This window comes from Phaseolus vulgaris, chromosome 9 (assembly GCF_000499845.2).
Source record: "Phaseolus vulgaris cultivar G19833 chromosome 9, P. vulgaris v2.0, whole genome shotgun sequence".
Classification (NCBI taxonomy): Eukaryota; Viridiplantae; Streptophyta; class Magnoliopsida; order Fabales; family Fabaceae; genus Phaseolus; species Phaseolus vulgaris.
Genome location: NC_023751.2, coordinates 8,472,074 through 8,489,280, shown reverse-complemented (window position 1 = coordinate 8,489,280; position 17,207 = coordinate 8,472,074). Strand labels below are relative to the sequence as shown.

The following is a 17,207-nucleotide window of genomic DNA, read 5'->3' as shown; positions in this document are numbered from 1 at the left end:
TTAATAGTTATTTTTATATACAATAAAATAGGATCTTTCCAAGTTCGTGATCCATGATTTTGATACAAAGATACCATTTTCTTGTGTCAAAAACATTAGCATGAAGTTATTAGAGAGAACAAGTTGTCACTAAAAGAAAATATTGCTAGTTACAAAGTGACAAATAACTTGATCTTTCTGCCCTGTCAATGAAACACGGCATTTCTCTAACAGAAGTACACTTAAGAATGTGAAAGCGGAACACGTATGCAATGACAATAAAGGGTTTACTGGGAGGCTGTGTGCAGCCAAATATAATTTACTTAAAGCTAATCAATGTATGTTGAGAAAGGAGGATCCATTTCTAGGTTGAAACTAGAATCTCCTAGGTCAGGAGGAACATCAAATCCTGACATGAAGTCATCACCGAATATTACAGCACCAGCAGCTAGTGCTCCAGCACCTAACCCCAGTGCACCTCCTGCAGATACCCTCTGACCAGGGGCTGCCCTGGTTGTTGACATGTCTGTGTAGCTTGGAGACAAGCCATTCTTTATTGGGAGAAAGGTGGGAATATAGCCAACATTTGATGGTGGGGCCGGTGGAGGAGGAGTTATTGTTCTTGGCAGTAGATAGCTTGGTCCAGCTGCCTCGTGGTAGCTTGCTTCCCCCACCTCTTGGTAACTTGTTTTTCCTGTCTCATGGTAGCTTGGTTCACCCATCTCATGGTAGCTCGGTTCACCCATCTCATGGCAGCTTGCTTCACCCAAATATGGATTATAATAGTTTGTAGTGGTGAATGGTACTGAATGGTAGTCTGGGACGTTTGTTTGTACATGATCTTCTGGCTGATGGATTGAAGCCTGAGGCTTCCGACGGTATGCTTGCCTTACTCCTCCCTCTATGTTGAATTGGGTACTACCTCCATTATCTAAGAGCAGAATTTCATCCTTGTTTCCTACGGAACAAATTTACAGCACCAGATCATGCCAAGAATTTTAGGCTAGGGATAAACTGAAAAACCACTCTCATCTTCCTCTCAAACTAGGCAACTTTTTGTAAGTAAATTGAAATAAGAGATCGCTGAAGATGTTAAACAAAATAAGATGGTTAATGTAGAAGAGCAGCTACTATGTTAGGTTGTGAAATATGAAATTATCATATACCTGACTGAGGATTTGGCTCTTTCTTTTCGTTAGAAATACAAATTAAAATATCGATGAAGCCTCTTGGTTTGCTAGATTTCTTCTTTCGTAATTGGTATCTTACAACTCCCTGCTGCTTGGGATTGGATACCTCTGAGTTCTTTTCCTGCTTAACAAGAAACTCTCTGAGAAAAACTGTTGCTGAGCCATGAAGCTTTTCCGTGAAGAATATGGGGTCTGTACTGTAAACATCCACGTTCAGTGCCAAATCTAGGAGATTTGGTGCTGAGTCCTCAACAGGAATGGCAAACTTGGTTCTCCATACAGGATTTGCACTCCCTGAATCAACAACCTTGGTGCAATATTTGCTGTCAAGATCAATCCACCCAACAGCAAACCATTGACGCTTCCAAAGTGAGGTTGAATGCTGGAGTCCATGTGCAGATATCAAGCATACCTCCACCCATGTTATCCCCATAGAAAGTCCAGGAATGAAAAGAAGGGATGTTGTCTCCAGTAAGCCTCCTTAGATAAGGGCTTCGCAGGAAAAAGAAGTGAACGTGTTTTGCGGTATTTCAAAGGATGCTTTACTTCGATATCAGAATTTTTTTTATACCAAAACTCTGTTTGGGGGATACCCTCATGCCTAGTTGCTAACATTTCTCCTCATTGTTAAGTATAATACAGGCATACAGGAATCTGCTACAATCAGAGATAGGTTTATGCAAAGGGAAAAGGTAAAACTTAGCACGACAGAAAAATTGGCCATAGAGTACAAACACCTCGACAATAGCTCTCTACGGATTTATTTTATTAATTTAGTCTCTCAAGTTTATCTTTATTTCTCACACCATTTTAGTCTTTTACAAAGATAATTTTGTTATTAAAGAAAAGTTTTAATGGATTGAAGTGAAGACACAGATTTAAATTAGGATAAATTTTTTACAGTTTACTATAAATTAGGATGTGCTCTGTACATAAATGTGTTATTTCCAAAACCCAGAACTTTTCCCACGTTTACACTGAGAAGATAGGGGAGGGAGATTCTTGCAATTACAAATTTGACCTATCTATGAGTTGAATTTGCGTGTACAATGAATGACATAAGGAATGGTAATGTCAAGCTTCTTCTCTAGCTGATCAGACAGCAATCTTTTATTTGCTGACTGTTTTATATACAATGTAGTTTGGCTTTTTATACTATACTTTTTGAAGTGCCATTGGCTCCCTCAAGAAGAGGTGGAATTAACAATAGCTTTCGGCCTGCCTATTCACCTTCCTGGGTTATGGAACAGTTCTTCTGTACATCATGGTAGTAGAGTGCAAAATGTCATCCCCAAATCCACACGCCTTAAAAAATAACCTAAAACAAGTTGAAAGTTCATGTGCTATCCACAGATGAATAACATTACAAACTCTAAAGAACAATGAATAACCTTTCATTCTCTGAGCAAAGGGCTGCTATGTCGTATATGTCTCTATTTGTAAGCAGTCTGCAAAAGGAGGAAGCCATTTTCAGACATTTGATGATTTATGTATCTATCTACATTGAAAAAGAAAAATAGAAAGTACCATTGTGCTACACGTCTATGACCAAGGACAAGGATAACAACTTATGCTTTCACCCCTCTTTTGATCTTTTTTCAATCACAAGCAGAATTTGATCTAATAACTTGTGCTAAACAAAATTCTGAATCACAGAATAAATAAAAATATGTTTCTATCTCAGTATTAAAGTAAATGTTGTAAAAAGGTTTTCAAATGATTTAAAAATGATGCAGCACTGTGGAACCTACAAAAATTAAATCAAGACATCATATGACTTTTTGGAACGAAGATATAGATAAGTTTCAACTAATTCAACCGCGTTAAACGAAATTATTCCAAATATTTCCTTTTAAGTTATTTCAAAGATGAGTACTGTGATACTCTTTTACATAAAATTAAGAAAATTGAATGAAGATAACAACATTAAGTTTGTTTATATTTAATTGTGAATAAACTTAACTAACTAGCAAAATTCTATACTACCAACAACTAAAACATGACAAAAACTTTATGGTCAACTATCAGGTCTCATTCACAAGTGCCTAGCTGCATACCTCGCAATTTTTTTAACTATCATCTGACCAATTCCCATTCTCTGCAGGGAAGGACTAACCTGCAACAGACTGAACCACGTTCATAAACGCACGTCAACCAACTTCACTAACTAAGAACAAGCGTTTATTCACTTTTTTTTATTACCACCACATCGTAAATTGAAGCGGTGAGGCCATAATCGGAAACGGCGCGGCCAAACCCGACCAACTGATCGCGTGAAGGAGAAACCGGCGTGAAGAAATCCGCGACTAAAGACGATGAATTGTCGTGATATGGAACGACGGCGTTTACATGGCGTAGGTTGCAGAAGACGGAGACAACCACGGCGCTGTGAGACAGGGCAATGCGGAGCTTGTGGATGTCCACGGGTTCAGGTCCGGGTCGGGTGGGAAATCTTTGGGTAGAGTAGTTGCAATCGGCGAAGAGGTCTCGGAGACGGTGAGGATCGACGTGGAGTGGGTCGGTGGAAATGTAAATTGGGAAAAGCGGTCTCAACGGCTTCTTCGTCTTCTCAAGATGTGAGCTTTTGCTGATTCTTGGACTCACCCATTTCAATTCCATGGATTTCGAACTGAAACCCTCTGACACGCGCTTCTCTAACTGTAACTGCGTTTGTGCTGCAACTCCCATTGCCGCCATTTTTGTTCTCTGTTTTGCGCAGTGCAAGAAGTTTGGAATGGATAATGAAACTGAATCTGCTACTTCAATTCCCACCACACCAATCTTTAATTTATTCTCTATTTAATTAATTCTTTTATTTTGTTTTAAATCAATTTCTTGTATTAGGCATTTCACACTTGCGTGCTGAGTTTTATGACAAAACATTATATAACTTTTACTTTGTTTTTTTTATAAAAAAAAATTCAACTCAATTTTTATATAGATAACTTCTTGCTTTTTATGTTTAAGTAAAATTGTTTTAAATTGTAATATGATCAAGTTAATATGTTAAAATTTGAAGATAAATTAAGCTGCTAAAAACGTTCATAACATTTTAATGTTAAATATGAGAATATTATATATATTGAGTATATAGGAAATATATAAGATTAAGATGCATGACCTGCATTTATTGGTTTAACTGTTTATGGGAATGGTGAAATACCAATTATTGTTTTATGAAGTGTTTGGATAGTGTAGAAAGGTGGAAATACATGTAAAGGTAGAGGGAAATTGGAAAAATAACTTTTTCCAATATATAAGAAAAAAAAAAAAAATACTTCAGTGACTCTGTGTGTAGTTTTGACATGAAAGTGAAGTTATCATACTTTTACTTATTTATGGAATATGTTATAAGAACTTTCTATATTGTCTTGTTCTTAGATAAATGTAAAGCATTAGCATTTTTTTATGAATTGAAGATCAGAATTCTTATGTTAATTATAAAGAAATTTTGATATCGATGTAAGAGTTAGAGAGTCATTTAAGATATAAATTTAAACAAAATAAATATTTTTTTTAATAATTAAGAGAATATAGGACTATAGTGTATAATTGAAGTTCCAAATTAATATGAATTTAGAAAGTAAAAAATCAAGATCTTAAGATAATCAATATATAAAGAAGAGTTATAACACCCAGAGAAATCGACAAAAAAAAAACATTCTAGGTTAAGATCTCTATACATATCTTGGTGTTAGTAAACATAATTTATAAATTTAAAAGTTGCTAAGAATTGATTGATTATGAGTATAATTTATCCTGACTAACTCTGATCAAATAACTTTTCAGGTATGAAGTTCAAACTGTGTTTTAAATGTTTTATTTGAGACTTCTTTTGTCTTATGCATGAATGTTATTGTTATAATTTGCTTAGTCAAAAGATATTCAGTACAGGACCCAAAGTTAATTTAAAATTTGAGTTTTATAAAAATATTTATTAATTTAGGTTGATGTACATAAAAAAAATCTGGGTTTTAAATAAGAGTTTAAATCACAAAATAAAACATTTTTTTATGGTACAAAGACTATATTTGAATTAAGGTATAAATAAAAATATTATAAAAGTTTGAGTTTTTTAAGAAGAAAAGCTTGCAAAAGAATCTTAAAAATTATGAGACATAATAGCACAAAATAAAATAAAACATCACACTTGAAATTAGTAACAAATGCATGTTGAGTGATATAATGACAATAGTCCCCGGATAATAGTGTTTTCAATGAAAGATAAATTTCTTAAAATGAAAAAATCATGAGATAAAAGTCAGGGTTAATTTTGGCTCAATTCCCTATCTAGCACCATTTACATCTTTATTTCCCTATCTAGCACCCTTTTGTTTTTATTTCCCTATCTAACACCCTTTTGTTTTTATTTTCCTATCTAGCACTTTTTTATTTTTTATTTCCCTATCTAGCACCATTTTAAAAATAAATAAATAAATAATAATTTTTTTTTATATAATTTTAATTTTGAATGCATTAAAAAATAAATATTTTTAATGTTTAAAATAATTAGAAATATAATTAATGAATAAATAAATGAGTTTTTACAAAATAAAAATAAAAAAGTAATAAATTAAAAAAAATTAGTTTAAATTTTTTTTTTTTAAATGAAGAAAATAAAAAATTAAACTCTACAACAACATAAAAGTTGAATCTATAAACATAAATTAGTATTTATTTTTATTATTATTGATTATGTAATCATGTTAATTTCAAGTAAAAAATACATAACATATTTATAAAAAAAACCAAAGTCAATTAGTATTAATTAATAGTGGACACATAAATAATATTGAAGTGTTTACCTAAATGCAAAATTCTAAACAAAACTAATACAAACGTTACACTTAATGCTTAAAAATGAGAAGAAAAAAATGCAAAAATAAATAAGTCTAGAAAATAAAAACAACAACAATAAAATAAAAACAAAAACCATAAATAAATAAAGATTGACAGAAAAAATAATAATAACTAAAAACATAAAATGTATAAAATAAAGGAAAAACAAAATAAGATAAAGATAAAAGATATAAAAAAAATTAAATAAATCAAAACAAGATAAATATAAGAGATATAAGGCGATACTAAATAAGTATATGTTGATCATAAAAAGGAAAATAAATTAGAGATGATCATTAATTTAATATGTTCTTCAATGGTACATTAAATAGTTTGTGCGAAATGAAACATAATTAATGACGAAAAGTAGACGGTCTAGTAATGTTGGGACACGTTCTTTTTGTGTGTCCTGGTGTTTGACAATATTATTATTTTTTCTGCCATTCTTTATTTATTTCTATGTATGTTTTTATTCATTAATTATATTTCTAACTATTTTAAATACTAAAAATATATTTTTTTAATGCATTCAAAATTAAAATTATAAAAAAAATTACTGGATTGTGCAATTCTCGTCATTATTTATGTTTCATTTTGCACAAACTATTTAATGTACCACTGAAGAAAATATCAAATGAATGATCATCTTTTATTTATTTTCCTTTTTATGATCAACATATACTTATTTAATATCGCCTTATATCTCTTATCTTTATCTTGTTTGAATTTTTTTATATCTTTTATCTTTATCTTATTTTGTTTTGCCTTTATTTTATATCTTTTATGTTTTTAGTTGTTATTTTTTTTTCTGTCATTCTTTATTTATATCTATTTTTTGTTTTTATTTTATTGTTGCTGTTTTTATTTTCTATACTTATTTAGTTTTGCATTTTTTTGGTCTCATTTTTAAGTATTAAGTGTAGCATTTGCATTAGCTTTTTTTTAGAATTTTGCATTTAGGGTAGACACTTCAATATTATTTATGTGTTCACTATTAATTAATACTAATTGACTTTGGTTTTTTTATAATTATGTCCTGTATTTTTTACTTGAAATTAACATGATTATATCATCAATAATAATAAAAATAAATGCTAATTTATGTTTATAGATTCAACTTTTATGTTGTTGTATAGTTTAATTTTTTATTTTCTTCATTTTAAAAAAAAATAATTTTAAACTAAACATTTGTAATTTATTACTTTTTATTTTTATTTTATAAAAACTCATTTATTTATTCATTAATTATATTTCTAATTATTTTAAACATTAAAAATATTTATTTTTTAATGCATTCAAAATTAAAATTATAAAAAAAATAAATTATTATTTATTTATTTATTTTTAAAATGGTGCTAGATAGGGAAATAAAAAATAAAAGAGTGCTAGATAGGGAAATAAAAAAAAAAGGTGCTAGATAGGGAAATAAAAACAAAAGGGTGCTAGATAGGGAAATAAAGATGTAAATGGTGTTAGATAGGGAATTGAGCCGGTTAATTTTACCACTTTATTTTTCTAATATTTTATTGCGTGTACAATGAAGATGATACAATTTTAAGTATGTAGAGAACAATTATAGTTTGTAAAAATATGGATATTTTTTGCTTGACATTTTTGTATTTTGTAGAAACTTGTAATGTTTTTTTATGAAAAAATTATATTTTGTAGAAGCTTGTGTAATACTTTTTATGAAAAAAATTGTATTTTTTAGAAGGTTGTAATACTTTTTATGAAAATATTTTCCCCAACCAGAATAATTGGATCTCCAGAAGTGTATGCATGATCACAATCCATAACGAAGCAAATGCATTAACATCTAAAAGAGTAGTTTTGTGTCTACAGAAAGCACACTTATGTGAAAAAGAACCACACGTTCAGCAGAGTTGATTTATTGGTGTCATCATCAGCTAGGAGCAAGTCAAATCTTCTCAATGACAATATCAACACCAAATCCAGGTTCCACAATCATTATATATGCTGGAGAATGCTTATAATTAGGAGACAGAGTGAAGTTGAACTTGGAGATGATAAGGGCTAGAACAACCTTCAATTGAACCATTGCAAAGTTCTTTCCCAAGCACAACCGAGTACCCAACCCAAATGGACAATAAGTATGTGGATACTTGCAGGCCTTGGACACTCCCTCACTGAACCTTTCTGGTTTAAACTCATTAGAATCTGGTCCCCAAATATCAGGATCTCTGTGCATGGTAGGGATCAGAGACCACATACAAACACCCTTAGGAACAGTGAGGCTTCCAAATTGCAGATCTTCGTATGCCTCCCTTGACACAAAGGCTGCTGGAGGGTATAAACGTAGCACTTCTTGAATCACCATAGTCAGCTGTTAACAGCCATCAACCACAAAGAAAATGGTTCATAAATTGTCAAAATATTGTGAACTCAAATGGGATTTGAGGTAAGGTCACTCCTTCCTTTAAGGATAGAGTATGCATACAGGGAAGAAGAAAATGGTTATTTTTATTTCACCAAATGGGCAATGGAAGTTCAAAACTTTAACATATCATAAAGGTTATGTTCAAATGTTGTGTTGTTTTTATCGATTTCTTGTTAGACAATAAATAGGTGCATAGCAAAAAATCAGGTAACAACTTGACTTAACTTTTGTCAATGGTCTTTGTCTGATAGAAGTTAAAACTATCTGTATAAAATATCACCAACACAAGAAAACTAATAACCAATTTAGTGAAAACTATTCAATCCTTGATGATATAGAGATAAGTATAAAATTTTAGCATGACATGTATATGAAAAAGCTCAATCTCGTAGCAGAGTAATATAAGTGCATATATGAGATGGTGTAGTTGATAGACAATCATGCCTCTTAAATATGTGATTAAGATTTTGACCCTGGTTTATGTAAAAGAACAGACATCTAATGAGACAAAATCAACCCCTTATAGTTTCAATACTTCTTAAAGTTAATCTTTGATTTTTAGATAAAATATACCCCATGTTCACTCAACTCAAAGAAATTACAAGTATGTACAAATAAGGAGAGTAGTTTCAAAAGATAATGGCATGCAAGACTGATTATATGATTTCTGAAAACCAAACACAGCATACCGTTTTCATCAGAGCGACAGAATCTGTATCTGGTATACCATTGGGGCAAAGTTCAGCCACCTCAGCCCTTATACGAGTCTGCCATTCTGGGTGCAAACCAAGAAGCATCAAACACCAGGAAGCAGCTACAGCAGTGGTTTCATGACCAGCAAAGTAAATGTTTTTGCAGTTATCCACAATGAACCGCTTGGAAAAGTCCTTCCCCAGACTCTGATCATTCATGGCTGCTTCCAACAGTAACTGCATCAGGTCCTTCTCTGATGAGGATCCCTCTGAGAATTCCCTCTTGCGTTTCTCCACTAAATCCCATATCAGTGTCTCTACCTCTTTCTCCAATCTAGCTGTATCGTTTTGCTTCTTTGATGAGAAATTCAGTTTGTCACTGCCATGAATTAATAATCAATAAGCTTTTAGGCCACAATTATACTCACGATTCATAGTTACTTTGTGATGTGCATGTATAAGGCTTTTAAGACACACTCAAGGTTATGTATAGATTTTAGATAAAAATAATTAGCAATTTAATATTTGTATCCAACATTATACTATGCTTTTTGAATCACACTTACAATTCTGCAGATATACGTGTAAGAAGAGTTGTACTTGTACTATAAGATAGTAGAATTTTAAAGGGTAAATGCATTTTAGTTCTCAAGTTTTTGGTTAAAATTGATTTTCGTTCTAACATTATAAAAATAGTGGTTTTGGTAGATTTCCTATGTTAGAAATGTGTAACCTTGTATACTTCCTTTTGACATGACAAAAGAACAATATCTGCCACATTTTAGAAGTACAAGAACCAAAGTCACTGTTTTTAAAAGTAAGAACTAGAACTAGTTTCCACCAAAACATTGAGTGACTTAAAACAGCTTTTATCCATTTTAGAATAATACAAGATTGACATACCGAAAACTGCTGAGGCCAAAAAGGAAGCCACCATCCTTGGACATGGCCTTCTGTATGCTTCTTATCTTGGAGAAGACCTCCTTTCCCTTGGAATAAGAATGGCCAAAACAAACCCTTGAAATAACATCAGCTGATAAACCTCTCAAATCTACATCCACTTTGACTTCAGCTCTGCCACCTCCTTGGCTCTCAATAGTTTGCTCCCACTTCAGTAGTAATGGCTGCGTTGACTCTACCATTAAGTCCACCAAAACCTGCAATGCATAGTCATGAATTTCACTGTCTTTACCAAGAATCATTTACTAAACTATAAATATAAGAAGTGTTACATGCTCTCTCTTGTTCATTCATCATTTCACTATTAAAGCTAACATAATCTCTAGGGCGTTTCAGGTGGAGAACTTTCCTATAAAGCAAACAGGTAGGGAGGGACATCACTTTCATTTCCCTCAAAACATTGAATTAAGAATTAATTTCATCTTCTATGTGGGGCAGGCACTACATATGAATGGAAGTTACTGCACAATGCAGATGTGATTGTGCATAGTGCAAATAATGTATCACCAAATGATAAAAAATAATAATGTATTAATGTATCCTTCTAAACATGTTTCAAAGCAGGGTAGCTACTACTATATATAGGCCAAATTACCTAAAGAAAGACTGCATGATAAAAGAAAACAAGATAATTCGTCTTAAAGGGGTTGAAAAGTTTATCTTTATTTTAGACTAGTGCTAACTAGAGAAATGTACTTGAAAAAATATGGACAACATGAATATATATATATATATATATATCAAATTTTAAAAAATATAAGACACAGAATGAATATAAAACCAATACAAAATAAAATCTTAAATTAAAAGATAACATTAATATTTAAATAAAAATTGATATATAATAAAAGCAAATCTATTCAATTATTGTGGCATTGTTCTAAAACAATTTATATAGTTGGAAGTATTTAACGTGTTCTTAAAATGTATAATACAAATAAATATACATATACAGATCCGAGACAAATAAAACTGTCAGTTGCTAGAATCTCCTCTGACTTGGTTTAAAAAATGCAGCAGACACTTAATTTCCAAGAGAAAAAAGTTAATTCATTTTGCAGGAATTGATATATCATATTTTTATAAGGACCAAGTTGGACATTTATTATATCTTTTAAAAATATAAACTGAAAATGGGTTGTGCAAGGTATTGACAGATAGTTACAAATTTATATATACCTTAACTTTGTCCATGAAGAATTCAGCTGCAACAAGTTTCCTCTGCTGTGCCCAACTGACACCGTTGGATCTCAGAATGCCATTGCCAAGCAAAGGTGCAAGTTTGCTTGTTAAGTAAGTAGGCTTACCTAAATCCAAAGTCATGCACTTATTGATTTCTTTTACTATATCCGGTTGGTTCACATACAGGTGATGCTTCAACCCTGTGGAGTAAGTGTAAAGTAGACCTGCAAGACCAATATTCATGTCTCTTAATCATAACTGTTAGATTAGATGCATAATGCAAACCATTTTATACAAACTTTGATCATATATACTATAATAAGGATAGAGACTTTATGTTATGGTCCCCATTTAGTTAATATCACATTTTTTAGTGTATCATTATTTAAATTTGTTGGAAACTATATAACTATCTGAGTTATACCTTTTATAAAAATCTAACCTATTATAGATAATATATTGAAAAGAAATATGATAAAGGATGTGATGCCAAAACTAAGCATATATGTTAGTATAACTTTTTGTTAAATAAAAAAAAAGGAAGAGAAGAGGAAAATATGAGATAAAATAATCCATAGGATACATTAATCTTAGAGTTGCTATGCTATATAGCCTACAGCATAGGCCCATGAGTACCCAAAGTGAAACACAACAGTTGTAAAGTTGATAACTCCAAATGTATTTGTCACAGTGGTTTGCACTAGATGCTATATGAAATTTAACATTTAGTAGTACAGTTAAGACATTATATGAATCCCTTTTCATCAAAAAAAAAATAATGATATGGCATGAATCCATAGAGGGTGACAGTGCTTGACTTTTGCCTGGAGTGGACAACTTGTTGGCTATATCATGCATGATTTAGATAATAAGAATTTTGCAGAACAGTCTTAGTTTTCGGTAGAAGATAAGATACCCATGTATCTTGTAGAGCCCACCCTGATCAAACTTTTTATATATGTTTAGTTGTTAAGTCCTTTATTATCCTTTTTCTTTTGCATTAATTGCATTTACCTTAGGAATAATTTCAAAGAGAGTAGCTATGTATACAGAGAAATTTAAACTATTGGTACTATTGTTTTTTAAGTCAATAGTTAAACAGAAAGGAGAGAGATTCCCTATAGCAATTCCATAACCTTTTCAAAGTTTTCATGGAATTTTCTTAAATTTCAATTCAATTTTAGTTATGGATCTCTCAACTAACAACAAGTGAAGAAACCTTTTGTTTTCTGCAAGACAATAGTGCAAGTGGTCAAATAAGGAAGAATATATTCTTTTTCTGCTTTATTTCTTCATCTAACAAATCTAACAAACGGTCAAATAACTGAAATCAGTTAAACATTCCAAATGAAAGATTATACTAAAATGATATGTAGATTAATTCAGAACAATTGTAATCATAAAACTTAAAAGAAGATTGCAAAGGATATGTTCCTTCTTTTCGTGCCATCATGTATTGTTAACTTTTTAAAGTGTCAAGATCATGCTTGTTTACAAAAATATCTGCTTTTTTCTATGCCATCCCACCTCAATCCCAATTTGCTAAGTATCAACACAATAAAGACGAAAGAAGAATGTTCAAAAAGACTGATGTCATGTCAAAAACTCATCCAACTCAGAACCATCAAATGTATAAACACAGGGCTTTTGGCCCTCTAGGACCTTGGTTCACCACTAATGAAGATAACATGGCAAAAACTACAGAAACGTGGTACCACCAAATCGTCATAAAATTAGTGCTCCAGCAGAAGTGCACAGCTAGGGGCCAAAGCACTTAGCTAGACTTTCGGCAAAAAGTTACTGACCTGTCTCTAAATTCATGATTGCAAAATGTTGAAACTACTGGCAGGCAATAGTTCTATACAAACCCTTTTAGAATATTAAAACAGTGAATACATTTGTTTTTGAATACTTGTTACAAGAAAGAGTAAGAAGATAAAATGAATTGAGAGAAAGTGTAACAGTTTTTAAAGAAGTTAGATGAAAAAAACTCCATGAAAGTGCAAATCCATAAGCTAGTATAAGGAAAAAAAACACAATTACGTTTTTCTTTTATTTTCTCTTTTAATGAATACATTTTTTGAAAGGGGTCTAAATCTAACACCATGCAGAAATTAGAAGAAGATTTGCAACCAACCAACATCCTCAGCAGCAGCAGATTTGTTTACATATTTCTTAGGAAAAATGGTTAAGACTAATGAGACCAAAAGTAGGAGAAGCAGAAGAGAAGAGTACCATATTGTTTCCTCCAGTGTTCAAAATAGGGGAAGAGGGTTGCAGTGCAGTCATGAGCCAGAAACTGCTCAGAATGGTTGGAGTTGGAAATGGAAGCTTTGGCTAGGCTAGCCGCCTGAGCTTGAATTCTCTGCATATCAGACAGATTCCCACGTAGAAAAGAAGGTGGAGGCCCTTTTATTCCTTGCATTTGTATCCTCTTTCTCACCCTTTGAGACTCAAGCCACAAACTACCATACGCATAGAGTATCCAGCTTAGAACCCCCACAACAGCAACTGGAAAAGCCAGTTTAATTGCAAGAAGAACCTCCATCTCTACCACCCTCTCTGCTACTTCTTCCTTTCACTCTTGTGATTTAAATAGTACACAGCAAAGCTTGCTCAGCACCTAAAAAACTCTATATTATATAGTAGTATGTCAGTAGCAAAAGCTGGTTATTTTGGTCTATTGTGGAGTGTTGTTATATATATTTAAGCATGAAGAGGAGGGTGGGAAAGAAGAGAGAGAAGTGGTTTCCGTTCAGTAAAGGGTGATGACAGATTCTACAACTGTGATTGGGGGTTATGCACCACTAGGAAAGTATACAGAAGCAGAAAGAAGGACTAGGATTGGAGGAGCCTGTGACATATGCAAAAGATTTTTATAAGCAAAATACTTATATATATAATATATGCATGAATGAATGTAATATGATGATATAATATTATATGTTCACATGCTTTCTGAGTGGAAAATTCTGTGTTAATGGACCACAAGTCATATGATTAAAAAGGATAAGCATTTGTTTGTTTATTAAATTATTAGTGTGTAACAAGGAGGACTTGCAACTTCTGTCATTTTGTAGAGTGATCAATACTTATCAAACAATACAAAATTATAGTTTACATAACTTTCAAAAATAACAATTGCAAATCATCAAGCTTATTATGATAACTATTTATGAATGATTGCTAGGATTATTATGGTATACTAAGAAGACCAATAGTTTATAATCTCTTTTCACTTAACTCCAAATGCATGATTGAGCAATTAATTATAGTATATGTGGTGAGCTTCTTCTTTCTTCTTTTTTAATAAGAAGTTTGAAAGGAGATGCATAACAAATGATAGTTTAAAGTTGTACTATGTTACATACATTTTATGGTATGTTAATTTTAATAGCTTTTATCTGGCATATAACACTGTAGGTAGCATATTCCTTTCAGCTTTAAAGCTAAAGTGAAAGTGACGTAGCTGATGTAGAGAGATCATTCCAATTCACCTTTATCAAATCTAATTTTTTTTTCTCTATTATGAGGTTTTGTACATTATTTTGGTGAAGAATAAAGAATGATGTGCCTTGGAAGAAGGCAAAATTATTTAATGATCTCAACCAGAAAAAATAATTAATGAAGTTGTTGCTGTGCTTGGTGCAGATACCCTGTCATCTGACGATTTTTGGTGTGCCCTGAAAAGGAAGTTCATAGCCCCTACACCTGTGAACTCTTTCTCAATTGGTCACTTTGACTTTCTTCAAATCAATTTATTGTTTAGAGTTCTCCTAGGTATTAATTTTTCTGAGCCTAATATTTTTCAGAGCCCAGTTGTTCAAAGTTTCTGCACCAAAACAATATTCATTTTTTATTTTATTTTTTACAATTATATTTTAAATTCTTACAATATTTTACATCAACTAAAGGCAAATATTTTTTATAATATATAATTGTATGTAAATTTTATTTTATCAACTAGTTTTATAAAAAGGTTAAATTATATTTAAAATTTATTTTTTTAATATAATATTAGAAATATTTATTATCTATTTTAATGGGAATTTTTAAATATATCAAATTATTCACTATTAAATCATTATTAAATTATAAATTATATATAATCTTACTTACAGTTGATAGGTTTTTAATGTTGGAAGAAAGTTTAATTCATAATTTTTTTTATTTTTTTTTTTTTTGATAATTTTTTTCCCTTGTTTAAAGCAGATTCAATACATAATTTCAGAAGTAGCTTTCATATTAGTTATGGTCCGTGATTTGCATATTGAAAGGTCGTTTTCAGACATAGATTAGTGTAAAATCCTTTGAGCTTTTCAAGGTTTTTAGCTTAAGAATTGGAGTCTTCTGGTAACATTTATAGCCTTTTTCACCCTTTAAATGTTATTGGTCTTAAACTTCTATCTGCATATTAATTGCTTGTAGCATTTCAATGAATTTGCAGTTGAATTAAACATGCATATTTGCATGTTATATGTTTTTTATTATGGTATAAAATTCATGTAGGTCGCAACAATAAGAAGTCAAATTGTCAGCATTTATTGAATCTCTTATCAACTTTACTTAGTAAACAAAGGATAAGAAAGAAAGCCTATTGAAAGAAAGGATGAAAACTTATTCACTTTAAGGTTTTAAGTATATGCAAATTATGTAATAAGTATTTAAGGTGAAGAAAAATTATATTGTTAAGATTTCAATATGTTTAGCAGAGATGCTTTCAAACTAATAAACGTTCAAAAGTTATGTTTAATATATAAATTAAAATTTTATTTATTCATACTCTTTTATAAAAAAAAATCTTTTTTTCTTTTTCATTCTTTTTTCTTTAAAAATCTTAGATTATTTATTATCCTTTCTGTGATCAGACGACACAATTTGAAAGAAAGTAGAGTTTAGAACAATTTAACTTAATTATATTATATTTTTTAAAATTTTAAGTTTTTTTTCTTTTTAACGTATTTGTATGTATTTTGTGTCTATATATGAGACATGAGTTAAATAAATTAACTTTTACTTTTGCATTGATATATTTTGTTTATGAATCAAAGTTATCTGAACTAACTTTTGTATCATTTCTTAAATAAACATAAAAAGTTTGAGGTATAGAGAATTAACTGATTGTATTTAATCAATTAAGTTTATTAAGATTTATGAACTAAATTGATTTTGAATGTGTTTTCTTTCTTGGATTCTTGTTCCTTGAAGAATTTATGAATTGTAAGAAAGAAACAAAAATGTTTTAATCGAAGCCAATGGTGAAAGTTTGTTTTGTGTGTATATAATGTTTTGCAGTCTTCAAGAGCATTCATCTTGAATACATTGAGTGGTCATTTTCAATGATCCATTACAGAGTTATGAAGATTCCATCACTCACATAACAATGGATACCTCGTTCAGGGTTTTGTATTGATTCTCTACAAAAGTACCAAAAAACTTCAAACTTACGTTTACGAGATAACTTATAATAATCAGTTTAAATATAATCTTCCACTTTTATTCTAATTATGAATTTTAACTTACCATCTAAAGGATAGTTATACAAGTCTTATCCGAATATTATTGAATTCTAATTTTTTTTTTCTCAAAATAACTTATAACTAAATAAATTATTTCCTTCAAATTAAAATTTCTTTCTTTTTAATATAATATAAAATCTCCAAATATACAAATCATTATAACATTTAATCCACACATTTTAGTTTTTTCTTAATCTATATTTCTAGAATTGTTAAATGGAATGCATAATAAATTAAGATTTAAAATTTAGAATTTGTTTTTATAAAGTAAATACAATATGGAATACTACTTTTATACTTAGTTCAACCTTAAATTGAGTCCATCTATATTTTGCTTGAGTTTACAAATTTAAGTTTATATTTATAAAATTCAAAACAAAATTAATTTATTTTAGTTTGCACTTTTTGCATGTACAAAATTTAAACATATTTTACCAACCATATATTC

General features: G+C 30.5%; 3 protein-coding genes across 3 annotated transcripts; all 3 read right to left on the bottom strand.

Annotated features, from left to right (window-relative positions):
- Nucleotides 1-157: 157 nt before the first annotated feature.
- On the bottom strand, nucleotides 158-1,734 carry LOC137823043 (uncharacterized). The gene is made up of 2 exons (XM_068628146.1): nucleotides 1,146-1,734; nucleotides 158-937 (listed from the first exon to the last, which is right to left on the bottom strand). The coding sequence occupies exons 1-2, from the start codon at nucleotides 1,600-1,602 to the stop codon at nucleotides 309-311; spliced, it is 1,086 nt and encodes a 361-aa protein (XP_068484247.1). The 5' UTR covers nucleotides 1,603-1,734; the 3' UTR covers nucleotides 158-308.
- A 318-nt stretch (nucleotides 1,735-2,052) lies between these two features.
- Nucleotides 2,053-3,950, bottom strand: LOC137823044 (GCN5-related N-acetyltransferase 3, chloroplastic). Its single transcript, XM_068628147.1, has 4 exons — nucleotides 3,372-3,950; nucleotides 3,227-3,285; nucleotides 2,561-2,617; nucleotides 2,053-2,487 (listed from the first exon to the last, which is right to left on the bottom strand). The coding sequence occupies exons 1-4, from the start codon at nucleotides 3,864-3,866 to the stop codon at nucleotides 2,409-2,411; spliced, it is 690 nt and encodes a 229-aa protein (XP_068484248.1). The 5' UTR covers nucleotides 3,867-3,950; the 3' UTR covers nucleotides 2,053-2,408.
- Nucleotides 3,951-7,788: 3,838 nt separating this feature from the next.
- On the bottom strand, nucleotides 7,789-14,156 carry LOC137821334 (cytochrome P450 714A1-like). The gene is made up of 5 exons (XM_068625881.1): nucleotides 13,476-14,156; nucleotides 11,238-11,464; nucleotides 10,002-10,255; nucleotides 9,096-9,477; nucleotides 7,789-8,352 (listed from the first exon to the last, which is right to left on the bottom strand). The coding sequence occupies exons 1-5, from the start codon at nucleotides 13,786-13,788 to the stop codon at nucleotides 7,927-7,929; spliced, it is 1,602 nt and encodes a 533-aa protein (XP_068481982.1). The 5' UTR covers nucleotides 13,789-14,156; the 3' UTR covers nucleotides 7,789-7,926.
- Nucleotides 14,157-17,207: the final 3,051 nt, after the last annotated feature.